The sequence below is a fragment of the Ceratotherium simum genome, chromosome 30 (assembly GCF_057802395.1).
Source record: "Ceratotherium simum simum isolate JZ-2026a chromosome 30, ASM5780239v1, whole genome shotgun sequence".
NCBI lineage: Eukaryota > Metazoa > Chordata > Mammalia > Perissodactyla > Rhinocerotidae > Ceratotherium > Ceratotherium simum.
Window position 1 is genome coordinate 14,676,119 of NC_141929.1, and position 26,899 is coordinate 14,703,017.

Consider the following 26,899-nt stretch of genomic DNA (forward strand, 5'->3'; position numbering starts at 1 on the left):
GGTAGGTGGTCCTATTAATACACAGTGTGGGACCCAGGGGGAGAGTCTGGGCTGAGGCAGATGCCCCCCTCCTCCTTGGAGGTGGAGCTTCCCCAGTGCTTTCCCTCTGAAGAAAGGCACTGACTTAGAATGTCACTCTTCATGGGCACACAAAATAGCTGCAGTTTCCACATATCAAATGGGAATGTGGTCCTCTCCCTGGAGGATGTTCCTGACTCAGTTGCAGCATTAATGGCCGGGCAGGTGTTTGATCTGTAGCACTGGTTCTCAACTCTGCTGTACAAATTAAAAAAAAATGATGTCCATGTCCCTCCCCAGAGCAATTAAATCAGAATTTGGGGAGGTATGTTCTGGACCATAATTAGGTGATTCTGATGTGCAAGTGGTCCGAGAATCACTGCTCTATAGGCCGATTGCTGGGCACAGGGCTGGGGGTGGGAGTGGAGAACTGGGGTCTCAATTAGCATTTCTCCAGGACCTGGCCTTCAGTGAGAACTTCCTGTGGGAAACAGATGTGGGATTCAGAGATGAAGGGAGAATCCTCAGCCCCTGACCTTGCATTGACTGCCCTAATGTTATCTGTTCGTTGCTTTGAAAATACTGACTTACTTGGCTTTTATGTGAAAGCAGAAGAAGATACCACTCCAAAATAGAGTCTAAGGGCTCTTTAAGCCATTATGGGTTTTTAAAAGGAAATTACGGTGCCCCAGCATCATGCACTGCTAAGTGCTGTATGATAGAAGGCCATGAGTGTGATACCTGAGTCATCTTATTAAAAATGAGGATTCTTACATAGTACTTGAGCTTGGGGGAGATGTTAAGAAAATTCAGGGACTTGCCCTTGCAAAGTAAAATACAGCTCTGTTTTGTGTATTACCATGTTTAATTTGGAATATTTGTATTTCAAATACATATAATATGGAAATAAGTGCCCCTCTAATTGAATTGGAGGATAAAACAATACTTTTAGAATTCTGTTTATTTCCTCTATTCTTTGTCAGGCTAGAAAGATATAGATATTAAGGCTGAGGAGATGGCTTTTCGTTGATGCAACTGACCTTGGGTGCCACTAAGGAGTGATCCCCTTCAGATAATAAACCCACTGAATTCCTGTTTCTCTGCCTTCGCCGGGAGGGCAGGCCACAATCAGCTTGCTGGTGATGGGTGCTTTGCTGCCCGATGGGTTTCCTTCAAAGGAGACTGTAATGTTGTTGATCTTCTTGGGCCGCACGGAGTCCATGGCGCGAATGGAGAAGGCCGGGTTCTCCACAATGAAGGAGAAGGTGACTGCATTGTAGAAAACATTCTTGAAGGGGATGACTATGTTGTACCCAGCTCGGATCAGGAAGGGACCTTGGGGCTTGGGGGGTAGAGCCATTCCGAGGAGGGGGATGACATACTCCCCGCCTGTAAGCGATGACAGGATCAGGGCGCCCTTGCTTTCACCAAGGTGGCTGGGCTCGAAATAGACTTCCACGCTGACTTCACTGCCTCCCTGAGCCCCTGGGGCTGCATTAACGACCTTTTCCGTGTGGAAGTCTGGAGAGTCGGTCTGAAAGGGGAACAAATGCACTTGGCTCACACAGGGTCCTGAAGAGCAGCTCAGGTCTACCCCCAGCCCCTCCACTCTTGGACATCAGGAAACCTGCGTCGTGTGAGGCCGGGCAGGTTATACAAATGCCGTGTCTTTACAACTCCCTTAAAGAGCAGGTATTACTAATTATTATCCCTATTTTACCACAAAGAAACCGAGGTTGAGAGATGTTAATAACTTTCCCGAAGACACGCAGCTGGATTATGTTGGTATGGCAGTCACTGGCACTGTTCCCCCATAACCCTCTCTTCTTCCCTTCCATGCAAAGAGAAGACTGAAAATTGTGGTGAGTGGGTGGGACTAGTTCTGACAATTAGTTGCAAGCAGAAGTGAAAGGTGTCACTTCCACACTAGAGCCTTTAACTGCCAGTGCAAGACCTTTCGGGGTCTTTTTACCCCTGTGGTACTATGACGGGAAACATTTGAGATGGTGGTTGCCCTTCAGCCTGGATCCCCGAGTGGCTGTGATGAGCAGAGTCCCCTGCTGACTCTCACTGGATAGACAGCATAAATGAGAGACAAATCTTTGTTGTTTTAAGCTACTGACATATCAGGGCTGTTTGTTACTACAGCATAACCTAGCTTCTCCTGACTGATATGATTGATCAAGAGTCTATGCCTCTTGACTAGAGCCACAGGACCCCTGATGTTAAGTGGGCACGTGGCCACCCAGTGTGAAGGCTACACCTCCTAGCTCCCCTTGTTGCTCGGTGTGGTCCTATGAAGTTTTGTTCAATGGAATGTGAGTGGAAGTGATATATGCAGCTCCCCCTTTTCCCCTTGTATTTGGCTGGAACATGGACATCACGGTATGCCATCTTGGCCCCTGTGGAACAAAGCAACTCTTCAACGAGGGAAGAGCATCAGGACAGAAGGAGTCTGGGTGCCTGATGTCATGGAGCCACCATTCCAGCCCAAACTGCTTATGCCCATGCTGTTATTTGAGAGAGGAATAAAATTCTATTTTGTTGTTATTTTGGGTTTCTGTTTCAGTAGTTAAACCTATATTCCATCTGATGTAATAGGTAACATATGGGCCAGGCTCTATGAAAATGGTTTTATATACATATTTAAAAATCCTTGCAGCAATCCTGTGAGGTTGGGGTATTATCGCCATTTATAGATAAGCTTAGAGAGCTTTAGTAAATTATTCATACAAAGAGTAAGCGGTGAAGCCAGGATTCAAACCTGGCTGGATTCCAAAGGCTATACTCATGACCACTAAGCTCTACTGTCCTCTTTATTGATGACTGAGCATGCTGTGGGAAGCAAAACTATCCCCACCCCCAGCCCAGCTTGTTAAGATAGAAAATCTGTAAGGAGGAACCCAGGCCTGGTGCTCTTTATTTCTAGCTGAGAGTTTCAAGAGATGAAGCTCCTGACTCTGGGTTTCACGTTTCTGCACCCTCTGTGTCTTCCTGCCAGTATTTTTAAGCCCAGACTTCTGGCAAGGGAAGGGCGGAGGGTGGGGCAGGGGCTGCTCACCCTGCAGTAGTATTCTGTCTTCTGCCGGGTGTAATTGGTGAACTTGGCAAAGATGCTCTGGCCGCTGCCAAGAACAGCCTGGAAATGGATGGGCTTTTCTGGCAGTGCTGGTGTGGCCTTCAAATTGAGCTCATACTGGTAGTAACCCAAATCACTGTTGTGCAGCGTTAGTCTCCCGAAGGTTTCTCCAGCTTTCAGGGGCTGGAATTCAAATGAGAATGTGCCCTGCGAGAGAATACAGAAGCTGTTGTGATGCTGAAAGTCCGACCCATCCCCCGCCACCTCAGAGCAGGCTGGTGGCAGAAATGGTGCTTCACAAGCAAATGCTTACACTGCTTTTGAGCCCGGGGAGCCTCTGTCCAAACTAACCCACTTTCCCTCCCCTGGACCCCTTCTAGCTTTCCCTAGTCCACATATTTCTATATCTGGAATCTCTTTGAATCTAAAAAATAGGTACTGGAGCCTCTTGTGAGCAGCACACTTATGGAGATGGGAGTGGATGTTGACAGCAGGAGGGCTGAAGGTCGGCAGCTCCTTCTCTGCTCATAGCCAATTTCAGAGCAGCTTCCTGGGTTCTACCTCCATTTGGGGGGTGCTTTTTCCTTCCTCTATTACCACCCATAGCAAAACAAAACAAGAACAAAAGAGTATTGCTTATAATAGCAAAACAAGGGAAACAATTCAATGCATTAGCAGTAAGAGATTGGTTAAATAAATTATAGTTTACCCACTTCAGTGGAATATTATGTGGCAATTAAAAAGGAAGAGACAGAGCTATAAGCACTGAAATGAAAGATGTTGATGATATTGTAAGTGGAAGAAAGGAGGTTCCAGAAATGTGTAAATAAAGTACAAGTTCATTTTAGTGGAGAAGAATATGTCTATGTATGTATAGAAAAGAGACAATAAGGATATATATCAAATTGTTACCAGTAGTTGTCTTAGGGTGGGGGAAATGGGATTGTGGGAACTGTTAATTTCTATTTCAGATACTTTTGTATAGTTAAAATTTTGTTTTTATCATGCGTAGGTATTGTTTCTTTAAAAAAAAACTAGTTCTTATTGAAGACCAAAGAAAAAGAGGATATCATTAAAAGTTGTAGACATTTAATAGAAAAGAATATAGTATAATAATTTAATGATTTTACCAATTTAAAAATTTAGATGAAAATGGACAAATGTATAAACAAATATAACTTACAAAAACAGACTTAAGAAGATAAAGAAAACCTATATAGTCCTATAACCATTAAAGAAACTTAGTCAATAGTCAAGAAGTTTCCCTTAATGAAATTCCAGGATCATAAAGCTTTACTTGTAAGTTCTACCTGACAATCTAGTATACCACAAATTCTTCCAGAGAAAAGAAGAAGAAGGAACCCATCTCAGCTAGCATAATCTTGATACCAAAATCCAACAAGGCTAAAGGAGAAAGGAAAGTTGGATGCCAGTTTCCCTCCTGAACATAGATACAAAATGCCTGATAAAAATGTTATCCAACTGAATCCAGCAATATATAAAAAAGAGAACACTGCACAGCTAAGTTGGGTTTATTCCATGAATGAAAAGTCGGTTTAACATTAGAAAAACCAGTCAGTTGCCACATTAACAAATTAAAAGGAGAACAATCAGATGAACGTCTCAATAGACACAGTAAAAGTATTTGATAAAACTCAACATCCATTCATGGTGTTTTAAAAAAAAGCTCTTAGTAAACTAGAAATAGAAGGGGATATCCGTAATCTGAGAAAGAGTATCTATAAGAAACCTAAAACAAACATCATGTAAACGGTGAAACTTTGAAAGCTTTCCCTTCAAGATCAGGAAAAAGACCAAGGATGCCTTCTATTGCTTTCTAGTCAACATTGTTTTGGAGGTCTAGATAGCCATATAAGGCGTGAAAAGGAAATTAAAGGAAAAGGTTTAGAAAGGAAGAAACAAAATTGTAATTATTTACAGATGATATGATTGTACATGTAGAAAATTGAAGAATTTATAATTAAAATTATTATTAATATGTAAATTTTATAAGATGATTGGGAACAAAGTCAATATACAAAAATCACTTATATTTCTACATGCTTGCAACAAATAGAAAATGAAATTTTAAAAAGATGCCTTTTACAATAGCATCAAAATACATAAAACCTAGAAATATATCTAACAAAAGATGAGTAAGCCCTCAACACAGAAAACCAAAAAATGTTATTGAGAGAAATTAAAGAAGACTTAAATAAATGGAGATTTGCTCATGGATTGGAAATCTCAATATTGTAAAGGTTTGAATTCTTCCTATGATACATAGGCTCCAGGATGGCCCCCAGTAATCCCCACCTCCTGGTATTCACACCCTTGTCTAGTCCTCTCCCACGCTGACCCAGGGTTGGTCTGTGTGACCACTAGTATATGGCAGAAGAGATGGCATGTCACTTCTGAGATTAAGTGGAAAAGACTGCGGTTTCTGTCTTATGCACTCTCCTCCTTTGCCATCTCACTTTCCCTTAGATCTCGCACTGTTGGGGAGGTGAGCTGCCTTGTTGAGAGCAGCTCTAGGGAGAGGTCATGTGGTGAGGAACTGAAGCCTCCAGCCAACAACCAGGAAGAACTAAGGCCTTTCCAACAAACACGAGTGAGTTTGGAAGCAGGTTATCCAGCCCCAGTCAAGCTTTGAGATGACTAGAGTGCTGGCTGACAACTGAATACATCCTCGTGAAAGACCCTGAGCCAAACCACCCAGCTAAGCTGCTGCTCTTGGATTCCTGATCCTCAGAAACTGTGTAGATAGTAAATCTTTGTGGTTTTAAGTTGCTAAGTTTTGGGATAATTTGTTATGGATCAACGGGAAATCTTATACATTCCTAAAATAAACTATAGATTCAACATAATCCCAACCAAAATGTCAACAGGTTTTTTTTTTTTTTTTTTATTTTAAGAACTCAACAAGCTGATTTTAAAATTTATAGGGATGGGCCAGCCCCGTGGTGTAATAGTTAAGTTCGGTGTGCTCTGCTTTGGTGGCCTGGGGTTCGTGGGTTTGGATCCCAGGCACGGACCTACACCACTTGTCAGCCATGCTGTGGCAGTAACCACATACAAAATAGAGGAAGATTGGCACAGATGTTAGCTCAGGGCTAATCTTCCTCAAGCAAAATAAGAGGAAGACTGGCAACAGAAGTTAGCTCAGCGTGAAACTTCCTCACCAAAAATAAATAAATAAATAAATAAAATTTATAGGGAAATGCAAAGGGCCAAGGATAGCCAAGGTACTCTTAAAGAACAAAAATAGAAGAGATTATCAAGTCTTAATATAAAGCTAGTGATGGTTTGCTTGACCAGATATCAAACCATACTATAAATCTATAGTAATTAGGATTCTGTGGTATGGGTACAAGTTCAGAAATTAGATCATTATTATATCATAGAAAAGCTAGAACAGATCCATGCATATATGGACCCTTGATTTATTTCACAAATGGCCCTGTAGAGCAGTGGAGAAAAAATGGTTTTTTTAGTAAAACAGTCTCAGACAATTTATATTCACTTGGAGAAAAAGGAAACTTCACTCTTACCTCACATCATACATAAAAACCAATTCCAGGTTTTGGGCAGGAAGATAGCAGCAGCAGCAGCATAGTTTGGAATCTCCACAAATTCCCCCACAAAACACACAGATTAAGTAGGTTAACAATATCTATAACAAACTAAGTGAAAAGGTAACCCACAAACCCTGAAGTATGAGTGGGTAGGGCCCAACTACTAATAGCCATGAGGGTCATGTGGTTTAAGCCACTATATGAGAGGAGGAGGATAGAGAGCAAAGGAACTTCAGCCCTGAGAGCCAGAGAACCCAGAAATCACACCTAATCCGAGGGGTCTCACTCAACCTGGAAAACTTGAGAGGACAACCGACAATAGCAGCCTAAGCTGGAGGGATGATTTCAGGCTCCAGTTTACTGCTAATTGCCAATGCGTCACAATAAGATTGGACGACGTGGGGCAGTGTAGGCCATTTGAACGCTCAAAACCAAGTTACTGAAACTCCCTTCTAAGACAGCACCCTGCACCAGGAGAAACCTCTGAGAGTAGAAGCTATTTGACCATAACTGAGACACTAAGGGCAAAGAAAAGATAAAGCTCAGATAAAAGTGGAGAGGAGAAAAGGGAAAACAAATCTTAAAAGTACAAAGCTGTATTTAAAAAAATTTTGTTGTAACAACAGAAGAGAGAACCTTGGATACATGAAGCTATGCAAGATATCCTGGGCTACCTTTTCCTTCTAAGAGCATGGAAAAACTTCACGTGAGCAACAGAAAAGGGGTAACAAAGTGAATGGTGAGCAGAATAATATTGCTATACACAATGAAAATATGGCAGGAAGAGATCTCTACAAAATTAAGAGAAAAAGAAACAGAACAGATAAGATAGAGAAAGTACAGGGTAACATATAAACCTAAATATGTTAGTATTTACATTAAATATAAATGGTGTAAATGCTCTGGTGAAAAGTGAGGATTGCTAGACTGGATTGAAAAACCAAATCCATCTTATCTGTTTATAAGAGACACATTTAAATTGTAAGGATACAGAAAGGTTGAAAGTACGTTGATTTAAAAAAAAACATACCATGCAACTACTAAGCAAAAGAAAGCTGCGTTATTATTAGACAAAATAGACTTTAAGGCAAAAAGCGTTATTAGAGACAAAGAAGATCACTTCATAATGAAAAGAGTTTCAAGTCACCAGAAAGATATTATAATTTTTATTTAACTAGTTACATAGCTTCAAAGTATATAAAGCAAAACATGACAGAACTACAAGGCTAAACAGACAAATTCACCATCATAGTTCAATGCCCTAACATACTCTCCTAAAACTGACCAAACAAGCAGACAAAAATAACAGTGGGGATATAGAAAATTGAACACCAAAATGGCAAACACATTCTTTTCAAAAATAGATGGAGGATTAGAAAAAAAAGATCATATATTGGGTCATAAATCAAGTCTAAACAAATTCTAGAGGACTGAAATAATATGGAATAAATACTCTGACCACAAAATAATTTAAAAAATGCTAACTAGAAAAATCCACATTTGGAAGCTAAGAAACTTCAAATAACCCAAGAATCAAAAAAGAAGTATTAATAATAATGAAAATTAGAACATTTTTGAATTTAATGAGAAACAATACTACATATAAAAATTTGTGTGCTGCAGCTAGGGCAGTACTTGGAGACTTATAATCTTATATGTATATAATAGAAAATAAAGAAGACTAGAAGTTAATGCACTGAGCATTCATCTTAGAAATTAGATAAAGCACCAGTAACCCAAAGGAAGCAGAAGGAAGGAAATAATAAAGCATAGAAATCAAGCAACTAGAAAGCAACCATTCAATAGAGAGTACCAACAAAGCCAGAAGATGCTTTTTTGAAAAAAACAATGTTGAGAAACCTCTAGCAAGATTGATCAAGAAACGAAGAGAGAAGGCACAATAACCAATGTTAGAAATGGAAAAGGGAACATCACATAAAAAAGGTAATAAGAGGATATTAACAACGTTATACCAGTATTTTAACTATATGGATGAAATGGACATGCTCTTATCACTCAAGAAGAAACTCAAGAAGAAACAGAAAATCGAAATAGTCCAATAACCCATTAAAGGAATTAAGTCAGCAGTAGACAATCTTCCCACAAGGAAAACACCAGGCCTCAGTGGCTTCATCTGTGAGTTCAAGGAAAACATAATTTCAATCTTTTATAAACTCTCTCATAGAATCGAGAAAGAGAGAAAATCCCCGACTCTCTTTCTATGACGAGCAAACTGACACCTAAACTGGGCAGAGTGTGAGGAAGGGAAACTGGTCCATGCTCTCCTGAACACAGATGCAAATCTCCTACACAAACTGTTACCCAGCTGAAATTAATGTTTGTGAAAAGGGAAATGAAGCTCCCAGGGAGTCATCAATTTATCAGGAATTGATCACATTGATAAACAAAAAAATCTGACAATACCAAGGGCTGGTGAACTCTCATTACGGATTGGCAATTATCTACTGATTGGCAGTTAAAGGCACGTGCACCCTATGACCCAATGGTTCTACAGTAGGTGTACACTGTGGAGAAACATACGCACATGTACACCAGGAGGGCACTTGTGCAAAGAGATCCACAGAGCATTTCTCATGATAGCCAAACACTGAGACCAACACAAATGTCTGGCCACAGTAGAGTGGATATTTAAATTGTCGTGTAGTCATACTTCTACAGCAGTGAAGATGAATGAACCTCAGCTGCATGCAACAACACGGATGACTGTCACAATACAAAATAGTGAGCAAAAGAAATAAAACATTAAAGAATGTATAGAGTAGGATTCCTTTTGCATAAAGTTCAAAAACAGGCAGATTTAAATTATCTTAAAAGCAAGTAATGATTATTATAAAATAAGGATAGTGGCAACTTTTAGGGGTGAGGGAGGGAGGGTGTGGTCATCGGAGAGAGAGGTTTCTGGGGTGCTGGCAATTTTTTATTTCTTGGCCTGCGTATTGGTTATGCAGATTATTTATTTCCTAGTTGTTTGTTTAAACAAACATGTTTGTATGTGTGGAGTGGGAGTGCAGGGGACAGGCTGGAGGGGCTGGAGCTGGGAAACAGATGAGATTTGGATGGAAGTTGGACAGTGAGCATTTGGAGCAATAAACTGATGAAAAGAAAGTTTATCTTCCCACCAGTTCGTAATTCCAGGTCGTGTCCTCCCAACCAGTCAGAGTTTCTTGTGCATCCTTCCTGAAGTGGTCTAGACATAAACGAGTGTATATGTGTGAGTGTGAGTGTGTGTGTGCGCGCTGTACACTTGATACACTATTACGTCCCTTGCTTTCCTTTTCACCATATATAGTCTATGTTACTTTTACAATTAGGAAAAACAGGAAAAATATGTTAACTTTGAACAAGGCAAACACACACAGAATAGAGACAAAGGTTATAAATAAGTCCCTTTTACGTGTCTGAACCAAAGCTCTTATGTGCCCCTAGTTTACGTGAGGATTTGGGCAGTAGAGGAAAGGAGAGAATGGGAGTGTGACTGATCCATCTTCCCTTCCCTTCCTGACTAGCCCCAGGGCTGGCTCAACCTCAGGGACACAGAATGTGGATCCAGAGGCTCCCTGGGCAGAGCCTCTATCCCAGATATCAGGGGGCCTCTGCAGCCAGGGCCGTACCTCGGAGTTAGCAGGCACCACAAACAGGGAGGGCAGGCTGATGTCGGGCACCCTGCATTCCATGGAGAAGGTCACCGAGTAGGGCAGGGGGTTCTCCACTTTGATGGAGGCTGATGTGCTCTGCCGGACGGGGCTCACCATCTCGATGGTTTTGATGACGCCTGAAGGGATGACCCTGAAACTCACCGTGTAGAATAAGAACTCGCTGGTCACCTCGTTTCGGAAGATCACCTGAGTTCACAGGCAAAGCGGGAGGAAGCAGGGCAGAGGTTAGCCGAGGGTGCTCTGCCGTCTACAGGAGCTCCTATCTGTCAGCAATGCCTGGTACATGAAGCCCGGGTCCCAGGCTGACATGGGCTCCCAGCCTATCTGAATCTCTATCAGCCAGCCTTTCTCTTTAGGTATTCTGCTCTGGGTCCTCCCAGGTGAGCGATTATTAAATAGCCTGGGTTTGCATTAGAAGAGGCTAGAGCAGCACTGTCTAGTGCTGAAGGGGATGGTGTTCCCACTAGGGACAGCTGACTGGCCCTGGGGAACAAGCAAGACCTTGAGAGGTTCATGTTATAGTGGCTTTCACTCCTATTCCTGTTGCTGCTGGAATAGTAGATAATAATAATAATGATAATGATGATGATGGTGATGATGACGGCATCTAACACTTAATGAATGATTACTGTGTGTCAGGCACTAGAAGTACTTACTTAATTCACACAATTTGTAGGCAGCATTATTATTCCTCTCACCATTGTTTTTTTTTTTTTAAGATGAGGAAACTGAGGCTTAGCAACATTAAGTATCTTGCCCAAGGTCACATGCAGAGAAGTGTCAGAACCAGGATTTGAATGAAAGTTGGACCGACTCCAGAGCTCTCGCTTGTGACTGCAGTATATTGTTCCCTCACCCCCGAGACTGACTTGTTGATATGCTGCTCACCTTTTTAAGTTCTTTTCCCAGATGACTGATGATGCTGAGCATCTTCTCATCACATATCTACTATTCAAGTCTTTTGCCTTATTTTAATACTTTGAGTTGTTTATCTTATTATTATTAGGCGGTAATAGTTCTTTATATATCTGGCTTTTTACTTTCAACTTCTTCCTGTCTTTAGATTCAGAGTGCTTCTGACACCCGCTGTCTTTTAATTGGAGTGTTTAGTCTTTTACATTTAAAATAATTATTTATACATTTGGGTTGACGTCTGCCTTCTCGCTATTTCTTTTCCATTTGTCTCTTTTAGTTTCTCATACCTCTGTTGCTACTTTCCCGCCTTCGTTTGGATCAATGTGTAATCTTTTGGAATGTATTTTATTTCCTCTACTGGCTTCTTAGCTATATTTTTAAGAGATTTGTAGCAGTAGCTCTAGAGCTGACAACACGAATTTTTAACTTATCAAAATTCATTTAGAGTCGGTGTTTGATCGCTTCCCCCTTTACAACAGAGCTCTTATGCCTCGTGCCTCCCACTTCCCACTTCACAAATGTAGTAACCTTGCTAAAGTATAATTCCACCCCATCTTTCGTGCTCTCCTTGTCATATCTTTTACTTCTCCACTTTACAGTATTGTATTTGCTATAAACTGTCAGTTGTCTTTTAAAGAAAGTTCTAAGAAGAAGAAACATATATTTTTATATTTACTTACTTATTTGCCATTTTTAATGCTCTTTCCTTCCAGTAGACCCAAGTTTCCATCTGGCATCATTGTCCTTCACACTGAAGAAAACTTATTTGTGTGTTGTGCAGTAATGGAAGTCTGCCAGCAATGAATTCTCTCACCTTCTTTTACCTGAAAATGTCTATTTCACGCTCTGATTTAAAGGATATTTTCAGTGATTAAAGAATTCTAGGTTGATAGTTTCTTTTTCTTTCAGTGCTTGGCAGATAGCTTTTATTATTTCTGAAGACAAGTCAGTGGTCACTTTTATCGTTGTCCACCTGTACGTAATAGATCTTTTACATCTGGTGGTTTTAAGCTTTTCTCTCTGGTTCTTAGCAGTTTTACTGTGGTGTGTACAGGCATGGTTTTCTTTGTATTTCTCTTGCTTGAGGTTTGCCAAGTATCTTGGCTCTGTAAATCATTTAAAAAAAAATCAAATCAGGGAAATTTCAGCAATTATTTTTTCAAATAATTTTCTGCCCCATTCTCACTTTCTTCACTTCGGGGACTCAAATTACTCCTATATTAGACCATTTTATATTTTCTCACAGGTTCCTCAGGCTCTGGTTGTTTTTCTTCAATCTTTTTTCTCTCTGTTCTTCATATTGGAAACTTGCTATTGATTTGTTTTAAGTTCACTGAATCTTCTCACATCTTCAATCTGCTGTTAAGCACATCTAATGAATTTTTTTCAGTTTATTGTACTTTTCAGTTCTAGAATATCCATTTCGTTCTTTTTTTTTTTTTTTTGAGGGAGATCAGCCCTGAGCTAACATCCGTGCTAATCCTCCTCTTTTTGCTGAGGAAGACCGGCTCTGAGCTAACATCTATTGCCAATCCTCCTCCTTTTTCTCCTTCCACAAAGCCTCAGTGGATAGTTGTATGTCACAGTTGCACATCCCTCTAGTTGCTGTATGTGGGATGTGGCCTCAGCATGGCCAGGGAAGTGGTGCGTCGGTGCGTGCCTGGGATCTGAACCCGGGCCGCCAGTAGCGGAGCACGCGCACTTAACCGCTAAGCCACCGGGCCGGCCCCATTTGGTTCTTTTCATAGTTTCCATTTATCTGCTGAGATTCCTTATTTGTCTACTCATTAAGACTATATTTAATTATTTGAACTGTTTTCTTTTAGTTCTTGAACGTGTTTATAAAAGCTGCTTTGAAGTCTTTGTCTGCTAAATCCAACCTCTGGCCCATCTTGGAGTCAGTTTCCACTGACTGCTTTTCTCTTGACTATCGGTCACATCTTCCTTCTTCATGACAACTCTAGTAATTTTTCTGTGTGTTCTGGACACTGTTAATGATCATTGTAGAGATTTTGGATTCTGTTATCTTCTTTGAGAGTGTTGATTTTATTCTAGGAGGCAGTTCAATCACTGATTTATCACCTTAAACTTTTGTAGGTTTGGTTTTATGCTTTGTTAGAGCAGATCTGTGGAAAGCTCAAGGTGTTTCTCAAGACCTTCCAACTTGGTGGGATTCAATCTTCAAATTTTGTCCTCCCTGTAGACCTTGTAGATGCTTAGTTTTAGGCTTTTGAAGGGCTGGTCCACAGAAGGCCTTATCCTAAGGGCGTGGTCCTTTCTTCTGGCCTTTCTGGGATTTCAGCTGGGTTCCTAGGACGTTAATGAGGTGTTAACACAATCTCTCCATTCTGGCTGGGCCAGACCTCTAGTGTTCCCCAGCACTGATTAATGTATTGTATCTTTGTTCCTTTATCAACCTCATAGCAGCTGTTCTCTGGTAAATCTCATGTGGTCTCATCCTGTGCATGTGCAGTCCAACCCTCAGCCAAGGACTCTGAGGGAAACTCGCACACAGACTTTGGTTCCCCTGCTTCCAAGCACTGCTCCCTCCCCTCTGGTGCTCTACCTGTAGAGACCAGCTATTTCAGCTGCACCAAACTCTGATTTCTGCCTCGTCAGTTCACTGGGCCTACTGTGCTTTGCTTAGACTCCAGCTCATTGCACTGCAGTCAGGAAATTGTCCCTAGGCAGAGAGCCAGGACAATCATGGGGACTCATCTCATAAGTTTTCCTTCTCTCTGATGGACTGCAGTATTGTGCTGCCTGTGTCCAATGCCTGAGAAGACTTGCCTCAGAGATTTTGTCCAGTTTTATGGTTGTTTGTGGTGGGAGGACTAGTTACTCCATGATAACCAGAAGCAGAAGTGCTTTTGATTTTTAAAAACTTTTTTGTTATTGTTAATTTTAATACATATAACTGTAAAGAGATTCTGTGATCTGGGTTCACTGTCATTTTTGCTCAAAAGTCTTTATATTTACATTTTAACACATAGATTTACTTATGTTTTTCTGTTCACATCTACCGTTTTATGAGTATCTCTATTCTCTCCCTATCCTTCTCTATAAATGAGAAAACATCTCTTATTTCCCATTTGCTTCCAACTGAATGAGAAATTTTTTTTCATTGCTATATTTTATTCCTCCCCTTGCTATTTCCTATATTGAGGTCATATGAAATATTCATTTCAGATTGCTTTTAAATGATTATTTGAAATTACCTATCAATTTAATTTTGATTCTTTGCTCATTGTATCCTTGTACTTTCCTCTTGGATTCATTTACTTCTTTTTAAAATTTTGCTAATTTAAAAACTTCCAATTTTGTAGTATTTCTTTCAGACAGGGATTGTGTACATGGGTGGGTTACTTTTAGTTCTAGCATATTTAAAAATATCTTTATTTTGCCTTCATAATAGTTTTGTCTGGAAAAAGAGTTCTAGATTGAAAATAATTTTTGCGAAGTAGTTTGAATAGCTTACTCCATTCCTTCTTGTGTTCAGTGTTGCCATGAGAAATCTGATGTCACTGTGATTATTATTTCCTTTTATTTTCTCTTATTGTTTGGCAACTCAGTGGGTCCCTTCAATTAGAAGTCTCAGTCTTTCTGAAATAGCTCTGAAAATTTTTCTTCAATTATTTGATAGAGTATTTTATTCCTTCTATTATCTTGTGTTTCTGGTTCAGAAGCTGTCATTAGATGGATATTTAGAGCTTCTTGATTTATATTTTATGTCTCATATTGCCTTTCATTCTTTTTTTGAAACAGCTTTATTGAGAGACAATTCGCATACTATATAATTCAGCCATTTAAAGGGTACAATTTAGTGGTTTTTAGTATATTCACAAAGCGTGCAACCATCACCACGATCAGTTTAGAACATTTTCATCACCCCAAAAAGAAACCCTGTACCCGTTAACAATCACTCCCCATTTCCTCCTAGCCCTTCCCCTCTGGCCCTAGGCACCATTAATCTACTTTCTGTTTCTATAGACTTGCCTACTCTGGACATTTCGTATACATGAAATCATACAATACATGGCCATTTGTGACTGGCTTCATTCACTTAGCATAATGTTTCAAGGGTCATCCATGTGTTGCATGTATCAGTACTTTATTTCCATCTTTTTTTATTGCTAAATAATATTCCATTGCATTTATCCTTTCAACAGTTGATGGACATTTGGGTTGTTTCCATTCTTTGGCTCTTATGAATAATGCTGTGATGGACATTTATGTACAGGTTTTTATGTGGACATATGTTTTCATTTATCTTGGGTAGATACTTAGGAGTGAAACTGCCGAATCATATGGTAACTCTATATTTAACCATTTGAGGATCTGCCAGACTGTTTTCCAAAGCAGTTGCACCGTTTACACTCCCAACAGCAATGTATGAAGGATCAAGTTTTTCTACATCCTCATCAACACTTGTTACTTCCTTTCATTCTTGCCATTTCTTTGTGCTCATGTGCTAAATTCTGGTGATATTACTCAGCTCTATCTTCTAACATACTAGTAATCTCTTCCTCAGAGTTCATTACACTATTCAGCCTTTCTCTATGTTTTTCTATTCCAAATATTCTGTTTTTCATTTTCAGGGTGTCTAATTGATTCTCTTCCACAATAGCCTGTTCTTATTTCATAGGTATGATTATCTTCCTTTATTCCTGTGAGGATATTAATAATATTCACTAAAAATCTTCTGTTTGCTTTAATAACTCTTTTATCTCAGAGGTTCTTACTTGTTGAGTTGGTATTTCTATTTTATGGTGGCTTTTTTTTCTTCAGATGTTTCACGATTCCTTGATTTTAAGGTTCTCTGTTAGCCTGTCTGTGCATGTGATCTGAGTGGAGAAGCCTACCCCAGTGATTACAGGAGAGGAGGTGACATGCTGCTGGGTGGGTTTTGCCACTATCTCTTCTGGAGCAGGGAGATGTGTTCCTAGATTCTTTTTTTTTTCACTATAAAATCTTTCCCTAGGTGATTTCATCCTCCATCATAGCTTCAAATACTATCTATAAATGGGTAATTCCCATGTAAGATCTTCAGCCCTGACTTCTCCTGTGAGCTACTGATCCATAAATGCTCCTTTTCTTCAAAGCACTTATCTCACATTGTAATTATACATTCATAGTGCAATTATTTGATTAATGTCCATCTCCCTTCATTGGACTGTGTGTTCCATGAGAACAGAGACTGTGCCTATTTTTGATTATTGCTGTGTTACCAGTACTTAGTATAGTATGTAACATATATGCTCAGTAGATACTTATTGAACTAATTAATAAATTGGGAGAAACAGCTCCTGTGTGAAAGACCCTGTGGTGTCTTGAAGTAGATTGATCTGAGTTGAATCCTAGTTCTGACATTACTAGCTGTGTGTGTTGAGTGCTCAGCATGATGCTGGACACTGAACACTCAGAAAATGGGATCTTGTGTTATTGTGGTCTGGTGTTTGCTGGTCCAATGTTACCTACTGCTTAAGGATTTTCATGATTCGGCTGCCTTGGAGGCTTGGCATGGGCCTACATGATGCCTGGCTGGCCTTGCAATTTGGTTTCATCTTAAAGAGGCTGGGAATCCTGAACACCTTTGCCAGGTCACTCTAAATGGTCAGCCCAACAGGATAAGGATAGGCTGGCTGTGGGAGGACCTCTTCAGTCCCTAACACCAGGATTGTCAACCTCAGGGTCAAACTCCAGGGTTCCAGGGCAGTGCCTTTAACATGTGGATACCTTTGCAGTGTACAGTCCCTCCTTGTGGGAAAAGAAGTTCAGCTTATAGTCTTTCTTGGAGCCAGACAGTACATCAATGTAATCAAGGCCCTTTAAGGTGACAGTGAGGTCTGGCTTCTCTGGTTTCATCATTTCCACAATGACCCGGAATCTGGGGGAGCACAGGAGTACGAGAAGAAAGGATAGAGAAAATGAGACTGTTTGCTCAAAGGAAAGAAGCGAAGGTGCTAGCTCTACTCTTTATTTTATGGAAAGCACATGGTCCAGGGTTCTAGTCTAACAATGACAGTTACTGCCATCTATTGACCACCAGGTACCGAGTCAGTGCTCTGCATGTATTACAGGCATTTAATCCTCATAGAGTCTGTAGGAGGTACGTATTGTTATCATCTCCATATTACTAATAGGAAATAGAGGCCAAGAGAAGAAAGATAACATGCTTAGGTAACATGACTAGTTATTGGTAGAACTAGGATTCAAACTTAGGTCTGGGCCTTTATTCACTATACTAAGTGGGCAGCTTTCAGTAAGTTACACCTCTTCTCTCAGGCTTTGGCTCCTTCTCTGTAAAAGAAAGGGGCCAGGCTGGTTGGCCTCAAGCTCCTCAAGTCCTTTCATTCCCCTCTATTCCCACTGCAAGTACAAGATACAAGGGGTGTCCTTCTCTGGCCAGTAGCTTAGGTGATAAGACAAAGCACTCAATAATAACAACCATGATTATTGTTTTGATAATAATAATAACAGCTAACATTGATTGAGCACTTATTTTGTGCCAGGCACTGCTCTGGGAGATTTACAAGTAATCAGCCTTTTATAGATAGCTCTGAACGGGAGACTCTCTCTGCTGTCTCAGAGTTCAGGCAATGCCTGACCACATCAAGGAACTTTATCTCTGACACTTTTAGCCCCTCAGTGTCCTCTAGAGGTCTTGACGAGGGGAAGAGCCAGGCTAGACAACGGAAGTCCTCCCTCTGTCTCCCCCACCTTGACCCCTTGCCCTGCTCCCTCACCTCTGGGGCCTGTTCAGCCAGTTGGTGATTGGCAGGAGCTCAGTGTAGGGTGTCTTACATGGCACTTCACGGTAGATATTGGCCACGGCTTTGGGGAGCTCAGCAGTCCCATGCAGTGCATACAGCCAGCCAGTCCCATCTGGGAGGGGGAAGAAGAGGGTGCCCTAAGGAGAAGAAGAAATTTGGTCAGAATGACACAGGGGTTCCTTTATTAGGTACCTCTCATGCATGGTAGTGACTCAGGATTAATGGAGGCTTTGCAAATAAGTATAACACTTTTGTTTCAAGAGTCATAAAAATGATCATATGTATTTGAACCAGGAATCCCACCCCAGGGAACTTACTGAAGAAAAATCCCTCCAGAGGAAAAAGTTACATATATACATACATACATATATATATACACACACACACACACACACACACACACACACACATACACACACATACATATATTACGTATATATTAGAACCGTTTATAATATTGATAAAAATTTAGAGATAACATTCAACAATTGGGGAATGTTAAATAAATTATGGAAGTCTCATACAAGGAAATATTAGCCAATGCTTAAAAATGGTTATCATGAAGACTATATAATTACACAGAAAAATGCTCATGATATAATGTAAAGTGAAAATAAACAGGATGCAAAACTGGGTATATTATGATGGCAGCTATGGCTGTATCTGAATAAGGATTGGTAGTGAAGATAGAAGAAAATAGTTCACTTTTTTTAGGGTGAAAGATTGTGGCTTCTTTTCTTTTTTGATTTTTATTACAGTCATTATATGTTATTTGTACAATTAAGCTAAATATTAATTGCTTGCTCCGTTTCAGAACTGAGCCCTGGTTCCAAGAGAATCCCTTATACATGAAAAAGTATGGACAAAAAGGGAAGCTTTGGCCTTGATAATCTGCATGATTCTCCATTGTTCCAACATGATTTATGGGGTCTCCTCTTGTTCTAACATTCTCTGAGCTCCCAAACTGTCTCCTAGCCTTTCTCGCATAACTCGTCCCTCCAGCCATGCCAGGAAACTGATGGGGGTGCCTCAGTCTACCTGATGCTTGCGGTTCTCCAAGTTCATGGTGCGGGGCTTGTAGGTAATCTCATAGGGCTTGTTTTGCTGATGGGGCTCCAGGGTGATGAACTCAGGCCCCTCCCAGTGCTCGCCCTCAAAGATGGGGTGCAGATTCCAGGTCTGGTTGGTGCGGTTTGAAAGCAGGATGGTCTGCGTGTGCTTGGAGCGCACCTGGCAGGTGAAATTCACCACCTGGAAGAAAATGGGCACCTCAAGCAGGCAGTGGAATTTACAAATCTGGAATTGAAGGGAAAGATTCAGTCTGGAGATACATATTTGGGAGTTGTCAGTATAACAATGTTTTTATAAAGCCAAGAAACTGGATGAGATCATCAAGAAGTAAGTGTATTTAGGAAAAGGAAGGAATTTAAGGACTAATTCCCCACTGGCACACTCCAATGTTAAGAAGAATCGGAAGAGGAGATGAGAAAGAGCAGCTATTGAAGTAGGAGGAAAACCAGGAGGAGAGGGTGGTATCCGGGAAGCCACGTGAAGGAAGTGTTTGAAGGAGGGACTTGTTTAGGGTGTTAAACCCTATCGATAGGTCAAGTAAGATGAGGGGTGAGAACTGGCCATTGAATTTAGCAACATGGACAGTGTGGTGTGGGTGTAAAAAGAGTGAAATAGATAACGAACAAGGATAGAGTTCAGCAATGGACCCACACATACATGGTCAATTGGTTTTTGACCAAGGTGCAGAGGCAATTCAAAGGTGAAAGGAAAATCTTTTCAATAAATGGTGCCGGAACAGCTGGATATCCGTATACAAAAAAATAAAACAAATTTTGATCCATATCTTACACTACATACAAAAATTAACTCTAAATACACTGAAGATCTAAATGTAAAACTTGTGTCTTGAGTATATAAGGAGCTCTCAAAACTCAATAATAAGAAAACAAATAACCCAATTAAAAATAGAAGATTTGAACAAACACTTTAACAAAGAAGATATATGGATGGCAAATAAACACTTGAAAAGATGCTCAACATCATTAGTCATTAGGGGAATGCAAATTAAGAATCACGATGAGATACCACTACGTTATCTATTAGAATGGCTAAAATTAAAAAAGCTGACCATATCAAGTGCTGATGAGCATGTGATGCAAGTGCAAATGTCAGACATTGCTGGTGGGAATGTAAAATGACACAACCACTTTGGAAAACAGTTTGGTAGCTTCTTAAGAAGGTAAACATATACCTACCCTATGACCCAGCCATTCCACTTCTAGGTATTTACCCAAGAAAATGAAAGCATATGTTCTTGCCAAGACTTGTACACCCATGTTCATAGCATACTGTATAATTCTATGCAACATTCTTGAAATAACAAAATTACAGAGATGGAGATCAGGTGTCATTTTTACCATAAGCAATGTTGTCAGAAACACAGTTGAGAGTGTGCCATTAGGTTTCTAGGAACAGGGCTAGGGTTAACAGGGTTAACAGGGTTAACCCAAGGCCATTTTTTCTTTTTTTAACAATAGAGAAGGAGAAAGGTATTCATCCTTTACTCACAGAACTTATAACAGAATTTGATCTAGCCAGAGATGTCAATGCAAACTTCCTTGAGAAACTAATGCCTGAGTTGAGAGTTGAAGAACGAACAGGAATTAACTAAATGAAGAGGGAAAAATGAAGACTCCAGCAGTAGGAATAGCATGTGCAAGGGCCCTATGGTGGGAGGGAGCAGGTGTGAATGTTTGATCTGGGAATTGAGGACTGTTTGAACAGAGCCGATTGTTTCTAGAAGGCCTGGCTGAGTTCACTTGTGGGGCTTGCTGGGCCCACTCAGGCCACTGGCCCATCCCTGGGCAGCACCTACTGACCTCTTTTACTGCAGGTGGTCCCACGCAGACTCCAGACAGGGTTAGGTTCAGAGGATTGCCTCCCTGGATGAAGCAGAGCAAGTTTTTATAGAGAGTCTCCTTGCCCACCTCGGTGGGATGGTAGGTCACATTGAAAGAAACCACCATGCCTGCGGTGATATAGCCTTCTTCTGGGCTGATGGAGAAATGAGGCTCAAATTTCCTGGCATCCCATTTGAACCTTTTCCAAGACAAAAGGAGACAAGGAAGACAGTTTACTAATATCCTGGGGGTGTCCTCAATGCTGCTGAGAACAAGAGGCTTTGCCTGCGCTTTTAGCTGGGAGGTTCACTCCCCTGTGTACTCCCTGGGGCCCTGGGACCTGGGAGAAGAAAGATCACTGGGCAAAGCAGAGGCAGGTGGGGACAAGGGCCCGGTCCCTCCTGGATAAGATGACTCGGCTCCCTCTCAGAGCTGAGCAGGGGGGAAGTGGCTGCATCTGATCTTATTGTCCACGAGTGACACATTGGGGAACATGTGCATGAACACGCTTATACCTGTGTCCCCAACGTGGCATGGCTAGGAAGTGGCTGGGCTAGGGCTAGAACCCTCCTGAGACTGGGGCCTTAACCACTCCTTGCACTGCCTCTCAGTTCAGATCCAGGAGGTGGAGACAATCCCTTCACATGCTCTTGGTGGCACTGGGATCCGATGGCCCTGTGCAGTCATCCCTCTGTGGTCTGGCACTGGGTCCAGGCAGGGACAGAGGGTGGACAGTGCAGGCCAGTGCTTCCAGTCCCAGGGCTGCTATACTGCACCCTCAGGGAGCTGTTCCCACTGGGGTCTGTGTGAAGGGGGCCCCCTGCAGGTGTGCGGTGCACAGACTGCACAGCTATGACAGCATGCCTGAGTAGTGACAGGGGTGGGCATCTGCTAGCAGGAGGGAAAAGCATAGAAAGGAGAGCTGCTGTAGATATACCTGGCTTCCAATCCCATCTTTCCCACTTCCTGGCTGTGTGACCTCGGGCAAGTCACCTAATCTCTGTGAGCCTCAACTTGATCTCTGAAACAGGGACAATATAGTACCTGCCTTAGAGGGTCCTGGGATAGTGAAATGGGATATTATATGTAAGAATGCTCAGAATTGTACCTGTACACTGTAAATTCTTGCTAAATGCATTATTTTGGAAAAGTTACTTCATCTCTTTACGCCTCAGTTTTCTCATCTGTAAAATGGATCAGTCATAGTCTTAGTCTAGAATTGTCCTTGGGATTTAATGAGATGAGCCATGTAAAGGGCATATAAGAGACACTGAGCAAATGTTCTCTATCATATTAATTTTAGTTATCATGGTAGTAGTGATCACTCTGGTGAGGTCACTGCTGTCACATCTTAAGGGAAGGGAGGGGAAACAAATAAAAAGCGGCCACACTTGTAAAACAATGTCTAATTCAAATCCAGGGTCAGAGAGCTCTGGTCCAGTCAGGGTGGGGCGCCACTCTCCTACCTTGCACCCATGTCGCCCGTGTTCAACATGAGGAGGCGATGCGTAGCTTGCGTGCGATACACGACTGGTCCAAAGGGAAGATGCTCCTGGTCCAGGGAGATCTCTAGGGCCTGGCAGCAGCCGCTGAGAAGGAAGAGGGGGCGCAGGATCCCCATGCATTCCATGAACACCTCCTCGGAGAAGGGAGGGACACGCTTCTGCGGAGCAAAGGTGACTTCCAGCTTACGGACTTCTTTGGGCTTCAGGGTGATGTTGTGGAATGGTATCAAGGTGATGACCTGGACAAAAGGACAATGGGACTCAGCATCTGAGGGCAGGGGTCTTCTGAAAGAGGCCTCCATTCCTGGAGGTCTTGCTGCTGGGGCTATAACAGCCCAGGGGTCAAATCTGACTTCTGCTCTCCCTTACCAGCCGTGTCATCTTTGGTAAATTACTTAAACTTTCTGTGACTTACTCTATGGTGAAGATTCAGAGCATCTGCATAAAACGTGTGGCACATAATAGGCATTTAATAAATGTTAATTCTCTTTCCATCCCCTCGCACATAACTCCTACTTTCTGGCGGAGGAAATAGTGAGAGGAAATTGAACATACTCAGCGCTCCGGTGTTTTCCCAAGGAGTGCTCCCGGGGCTCCCTGCATCACGCTTCCCAGTGTGCTGGTTCAAATGCAGATCCCCAGATCCTGCCCCAGGCCCACTGACTCAGTCTTCTTGGGAGAGCTTGGACCTTGCATTTTCAAAAGTGCCCCGGGTGACTCATGTATTCTAAAGTTTGAGAACCACTGTTTGAATTCGTATGGTCTGCTCTTCCCCTCTTTGTCCTGGTAAAAATCAAATCAAAATCAGCTTTAAGGAAGCCAAACCCCTTTTCATCCTTGAGCTCCCTTTGGTACAGAGTGCTGAGTAGTCACCACCAAGTGGACTGTGGCAGCGGGGAGTGAGATAATGGGCTGAGAAGCTGCAATAGGAAAGTGATCTTAGAGACCTCTCAAAACACAGTGACATTAGAAGTGAAGCCCAGGGTGATGGTGTGGGCACAGGTCACTCTGGCAGCTTCTGTTTGGTCACCCAAAGAGGCAGAATTGATACAAACTATTAGGGGCGCCAGCCCACCGGAACTGAGGACTTTAATTTGGACTAATGAGGAAAGGAAAGCAACAAGCTTGCCCTCTTTCTCTGGAATGCAATGTGGGCAATGTGCGGTCTTGGGACGAGATGCCCACTGGATCTCTGCTTTGGCCAGCCTCTCACGGCCAATTTTTCTGTCTCCTGCAATCTCCACATGGTCCACAGGATTCCTGCCACACTGAATCACATCTAGGTTTCCAAAAGCACTGACCCTTCTGAGCTTATATATCTTTGCCAGCCAGAAACACCCCTCCCCGAGCTGCCTGGAGTAACCTCTTCATCCTGTAGAACTCAGTACAGACCTCTCTCCACTGCGAGGCCTTCTGGGGCCCCCAGCCCTCCTCTGGGCAGCCCTATCCTGATTAACACCCTGCATCTGTGGTTTCTAGGCTGTTCTGGGGTTGTTTATGTGTCTATGAGCCCAAGAGATTGTGAACTCCACCAGGCCAAAGTCCATGTCGTATTCACCTTGCTATGGACTGAATTGTGTCCCCAAAATTCATATGTGAGTGGTATTTGGAGATGGGGCCTTTGGGAGGTAATTAGGTTTAGAAGATATCATGAGAGTGGGACCCTCGTGATGGGATTAGAGCCCTTATAAGAAGAGGAAGAGACACCACAGATCTCCATCTCACTGTCTCTTTGCCATGTGGGGATACAGTGAGAAGGTGGTGGTCTACAAGCCAGAAGAAGAGTCCTCACCAGAAACTGACCAAGCTGGCACCCTGATCTCAGATTTCCAGCTTATAGAACTGCAAGAAAATAAATGTCTATTGTTTAAGCCACCCAGTCTATGGTATTTTGTTATGGCAACCCAAGCTGAGTAAGACACACCTTTATAGTTCCAGCACCTAGCACACATTTACTGAGTAAACATAAGAATAAATTGAATGAAGGAATGGATACAGTCCATCCTCGGAATGAAACAGATGTGGTCCATTTTCAAAGGGCACAGAGAGTCACAGATGCACACAAAGGTTTGTTTACATGGATATTACAAGGTTGTTTGTAATATAAAACATTAGAAACACCTGAAATGAGCAGAGATAGAGGACTGGTCCATCTACATCATGGAGGTATAAATGAACAAATGACATTGAATGACATGTTTATGATATATTACTAGATAATAAAAGTAGGTTTCAAAACAATGTGTACATTATAATTTTATTTTTGTAAAAACAATTGTGTGGGAAAAACACTGGAAAGATAGATAGGCACTAAAATGTTAAGTGATTATTTCTGGATGTGAGATAACGGGCAAAATGTTTTTCTTTATGATTTTCCATATTTTTCAAATTTTCTACAGCACAGATTTATGTATCTTCATTAGAATCCAGATCTACTGAATTCCATCAAGCCAATTCTCTTTCCATTTCACTCTGTTGCCCTTTAGAGGTATGTAGCCTCTTTAAGCCAGGGTTTCCTTATATGTAAAATGAGAATAATAAAAGCTCTAACCCTATGCTGTTTTTGTGAAGATAGTCAGAGGTGGCACATGGAAGGCTTTTAGAATGGTCTGGCACATTGAAGGTTCACAAGAATTGTGAGCTGGTAGTGTTGCTAGCATGGTCATTGGAATCACTGGGAAGCAGGAAGAGGCCACTGGGAGCCCCGAGCACCAACCTTGGGTTCCTGGAGTTCTGGAATCGAGAACAGTACTGACTGGTTAAATGTGAGCCGGGCTTGGCTGTTGTTCATGATGGAAACCGTTTTTTTCACAACCTGTCCTGGCAAGACAGCTCCTAACTTCACAATCCTATTTGCTGGATCTAGGACTAAAATCTGTGGGACAAGAAAGAGAGGAGGGAGGGAGGGTTCATTGTTAATGAGAAAAATAAATATGATACATCTTCCCTGGTGTGGCAAGGGTCGTTCCCGCTCTTCCAGTGTCCTGCATTCTTCATATTGGATGGGCATTCACTCACTCAGTAAACATTTATGTGCATAAAATGCCCTCAACTTGTCACACAATCACAAAATTACAACTGGGTTGAGAGATGTGAAGGAAAAGCTCAGGGTACTTGAGAGCATATTACAAAGCACTGAGCTAGTCTGGGGGTCTGGGGAGGCCTCTCTGAGGAAGGTATGTTTACACTGAGAGCTAAAAGGAAGGGTAGGATCTAGTTGATTTGAATCAGGGTGGGCATGGAGTGGAGAGCGCCCCAGGGGAGGAGACAGCCTGTGGCAAGGCCTTGAGCTAGAGGGAGGGGCCCAGTCAAGCCCTGCTGCTGGGAGCAAGTGGGAGACTTGAGAAGATCAGTTTGGAGGGACGTCAGGTTTTATTTTGGGAGAAGTGGGAAGCCAGTGAAGCATGGAGTGACCCAATCAAATGTGTTTTGTGAGTGCTCTGTCTCGCTCCTCTGTGGAGATGGACCTGAGAGGGCAAGAGAGAAAGCCTGGAAGAGTGAGAAATGATGGTGATTTAAATAGAATGGTGGTAGTAGAGGTGGGAAAACTAGATACATTTCATAGTCCTCATCTAAAGCACTGATCAAAATGTTTGCCTGGATCAGGCCAAGATCAGGCTGGGCCTTGCCCTCCAGGATAACATTGACCCACAATGAGCATCACCTACTGGTCTTTGTAATTTGATCAGTCACTAAACTGCACCCCCTCTCCCGAACTATCTTTATATCCAGGCCACATGTTTCCATTTTGTCTGAAAAGGCAAGAGAGTCTCCAGCACCAGCCTGTGAGCTCCTGGACATCAGAGAGCATGTTTAAGTCACCTCTGGATTTCCCCAAAGCACCTGACACACAATAGGTGCTGAATGAGTGAATGAAAGTATGAACAAATGAGAGAATCAATGACATCAGAAGAGACCCTATCACTGGCTTGGGTGCAGACACACCAGAGGGCTTTGTCTTGTTGCTCCTCTGGCTTGATGGGAAAGCTGCCAGGAATACTCCCCTCCCATTTTCTTTTGGTTGATGAAATGTCCTATGTGTTCCTGAGAATCTTGGAAGGTCTTCAGTCTTCCAAAACCTCCTATGAAATTCAAATACTCCCACCAGACGGACACCTTAAATGTTGACCAGACACTGGGAGGAAAAGGATTAGCAGCATGACTGGACCATTCCCTTGCTATTAGGAGCACCTGGTTAGAAGGAATGCCCTCAATCAAATAGAATCCTGGGATCTATGGCTGGCTGGAGAACGTTAATCAATGTTAAGGTGTTAAGGAAAGATGTCCCATAACTGAAACAAATGTCTGCCTATGTTGCTTAAAACAAATCTTGCCTATTAAACCTGAAAACAAAACATGCCCTACTGTGGGAGAAAAAGGATATACTTGGGATGCTGCATCTGATGGTCTCAAACTTCTTCAAGAAAAAGAATGTTTCTCCAGTG

The 26,899-nt window shown here is 41.9% G+C and overlaps 1 protein-coding gene across 2 annotated transcripts in view; it reads right to left on the bottom strand.

Moving 5' to 3' along the window:
• Positions 1-937: 937 nt before the first annotated feature.
• The window catches only part of HYDIN (HYDIN axonemal central pair apparatus protein), a 323,416-nt gene continuing 297,454 nt past the window's right edge, over positions 938-26,899 (bottom strand). For both annotated transcript variants that reach the window (XM_004431814.3, XM_087419963.1), the window contains exons 77-85: positions 25,171-25,329; positions 22,416-22,693; positions 20,929-21,148; positions 19,076-19,288; positions 18,011-18,174; positions 17,001-17,151; positions 10,305-10,535; positions 3,080-3,304; positions 938-1,552 (exon numbers count right to left, since the gene is read on the bottom strand). In XM_004431814.3, coding sequence (XP_004431871.2) covers positions 1,070-1,552; positions 3,080-3,304; positions 10,305-10,535; positions 17,001-17,151; positions 18,011-18,174; positions 19,076-19,288; positions 20,929-21,148; positions 22,416-22,693; positions 25,171-25,329 — 2,124 coding nt within the window. In that variant the 3' untranslated portion in view covers positions 938-1,069. The remainder of the gene's footprint in view (positions 1,553-3,079; positions 3,305-10,304; positions 10,536-17,000; positions 17,152-18,010; positions 18,175-19,075; positions 19,289-20,928; positions 21,149-22,415; positions 22,694-25,170; positions 25,330-26,899) is intronic.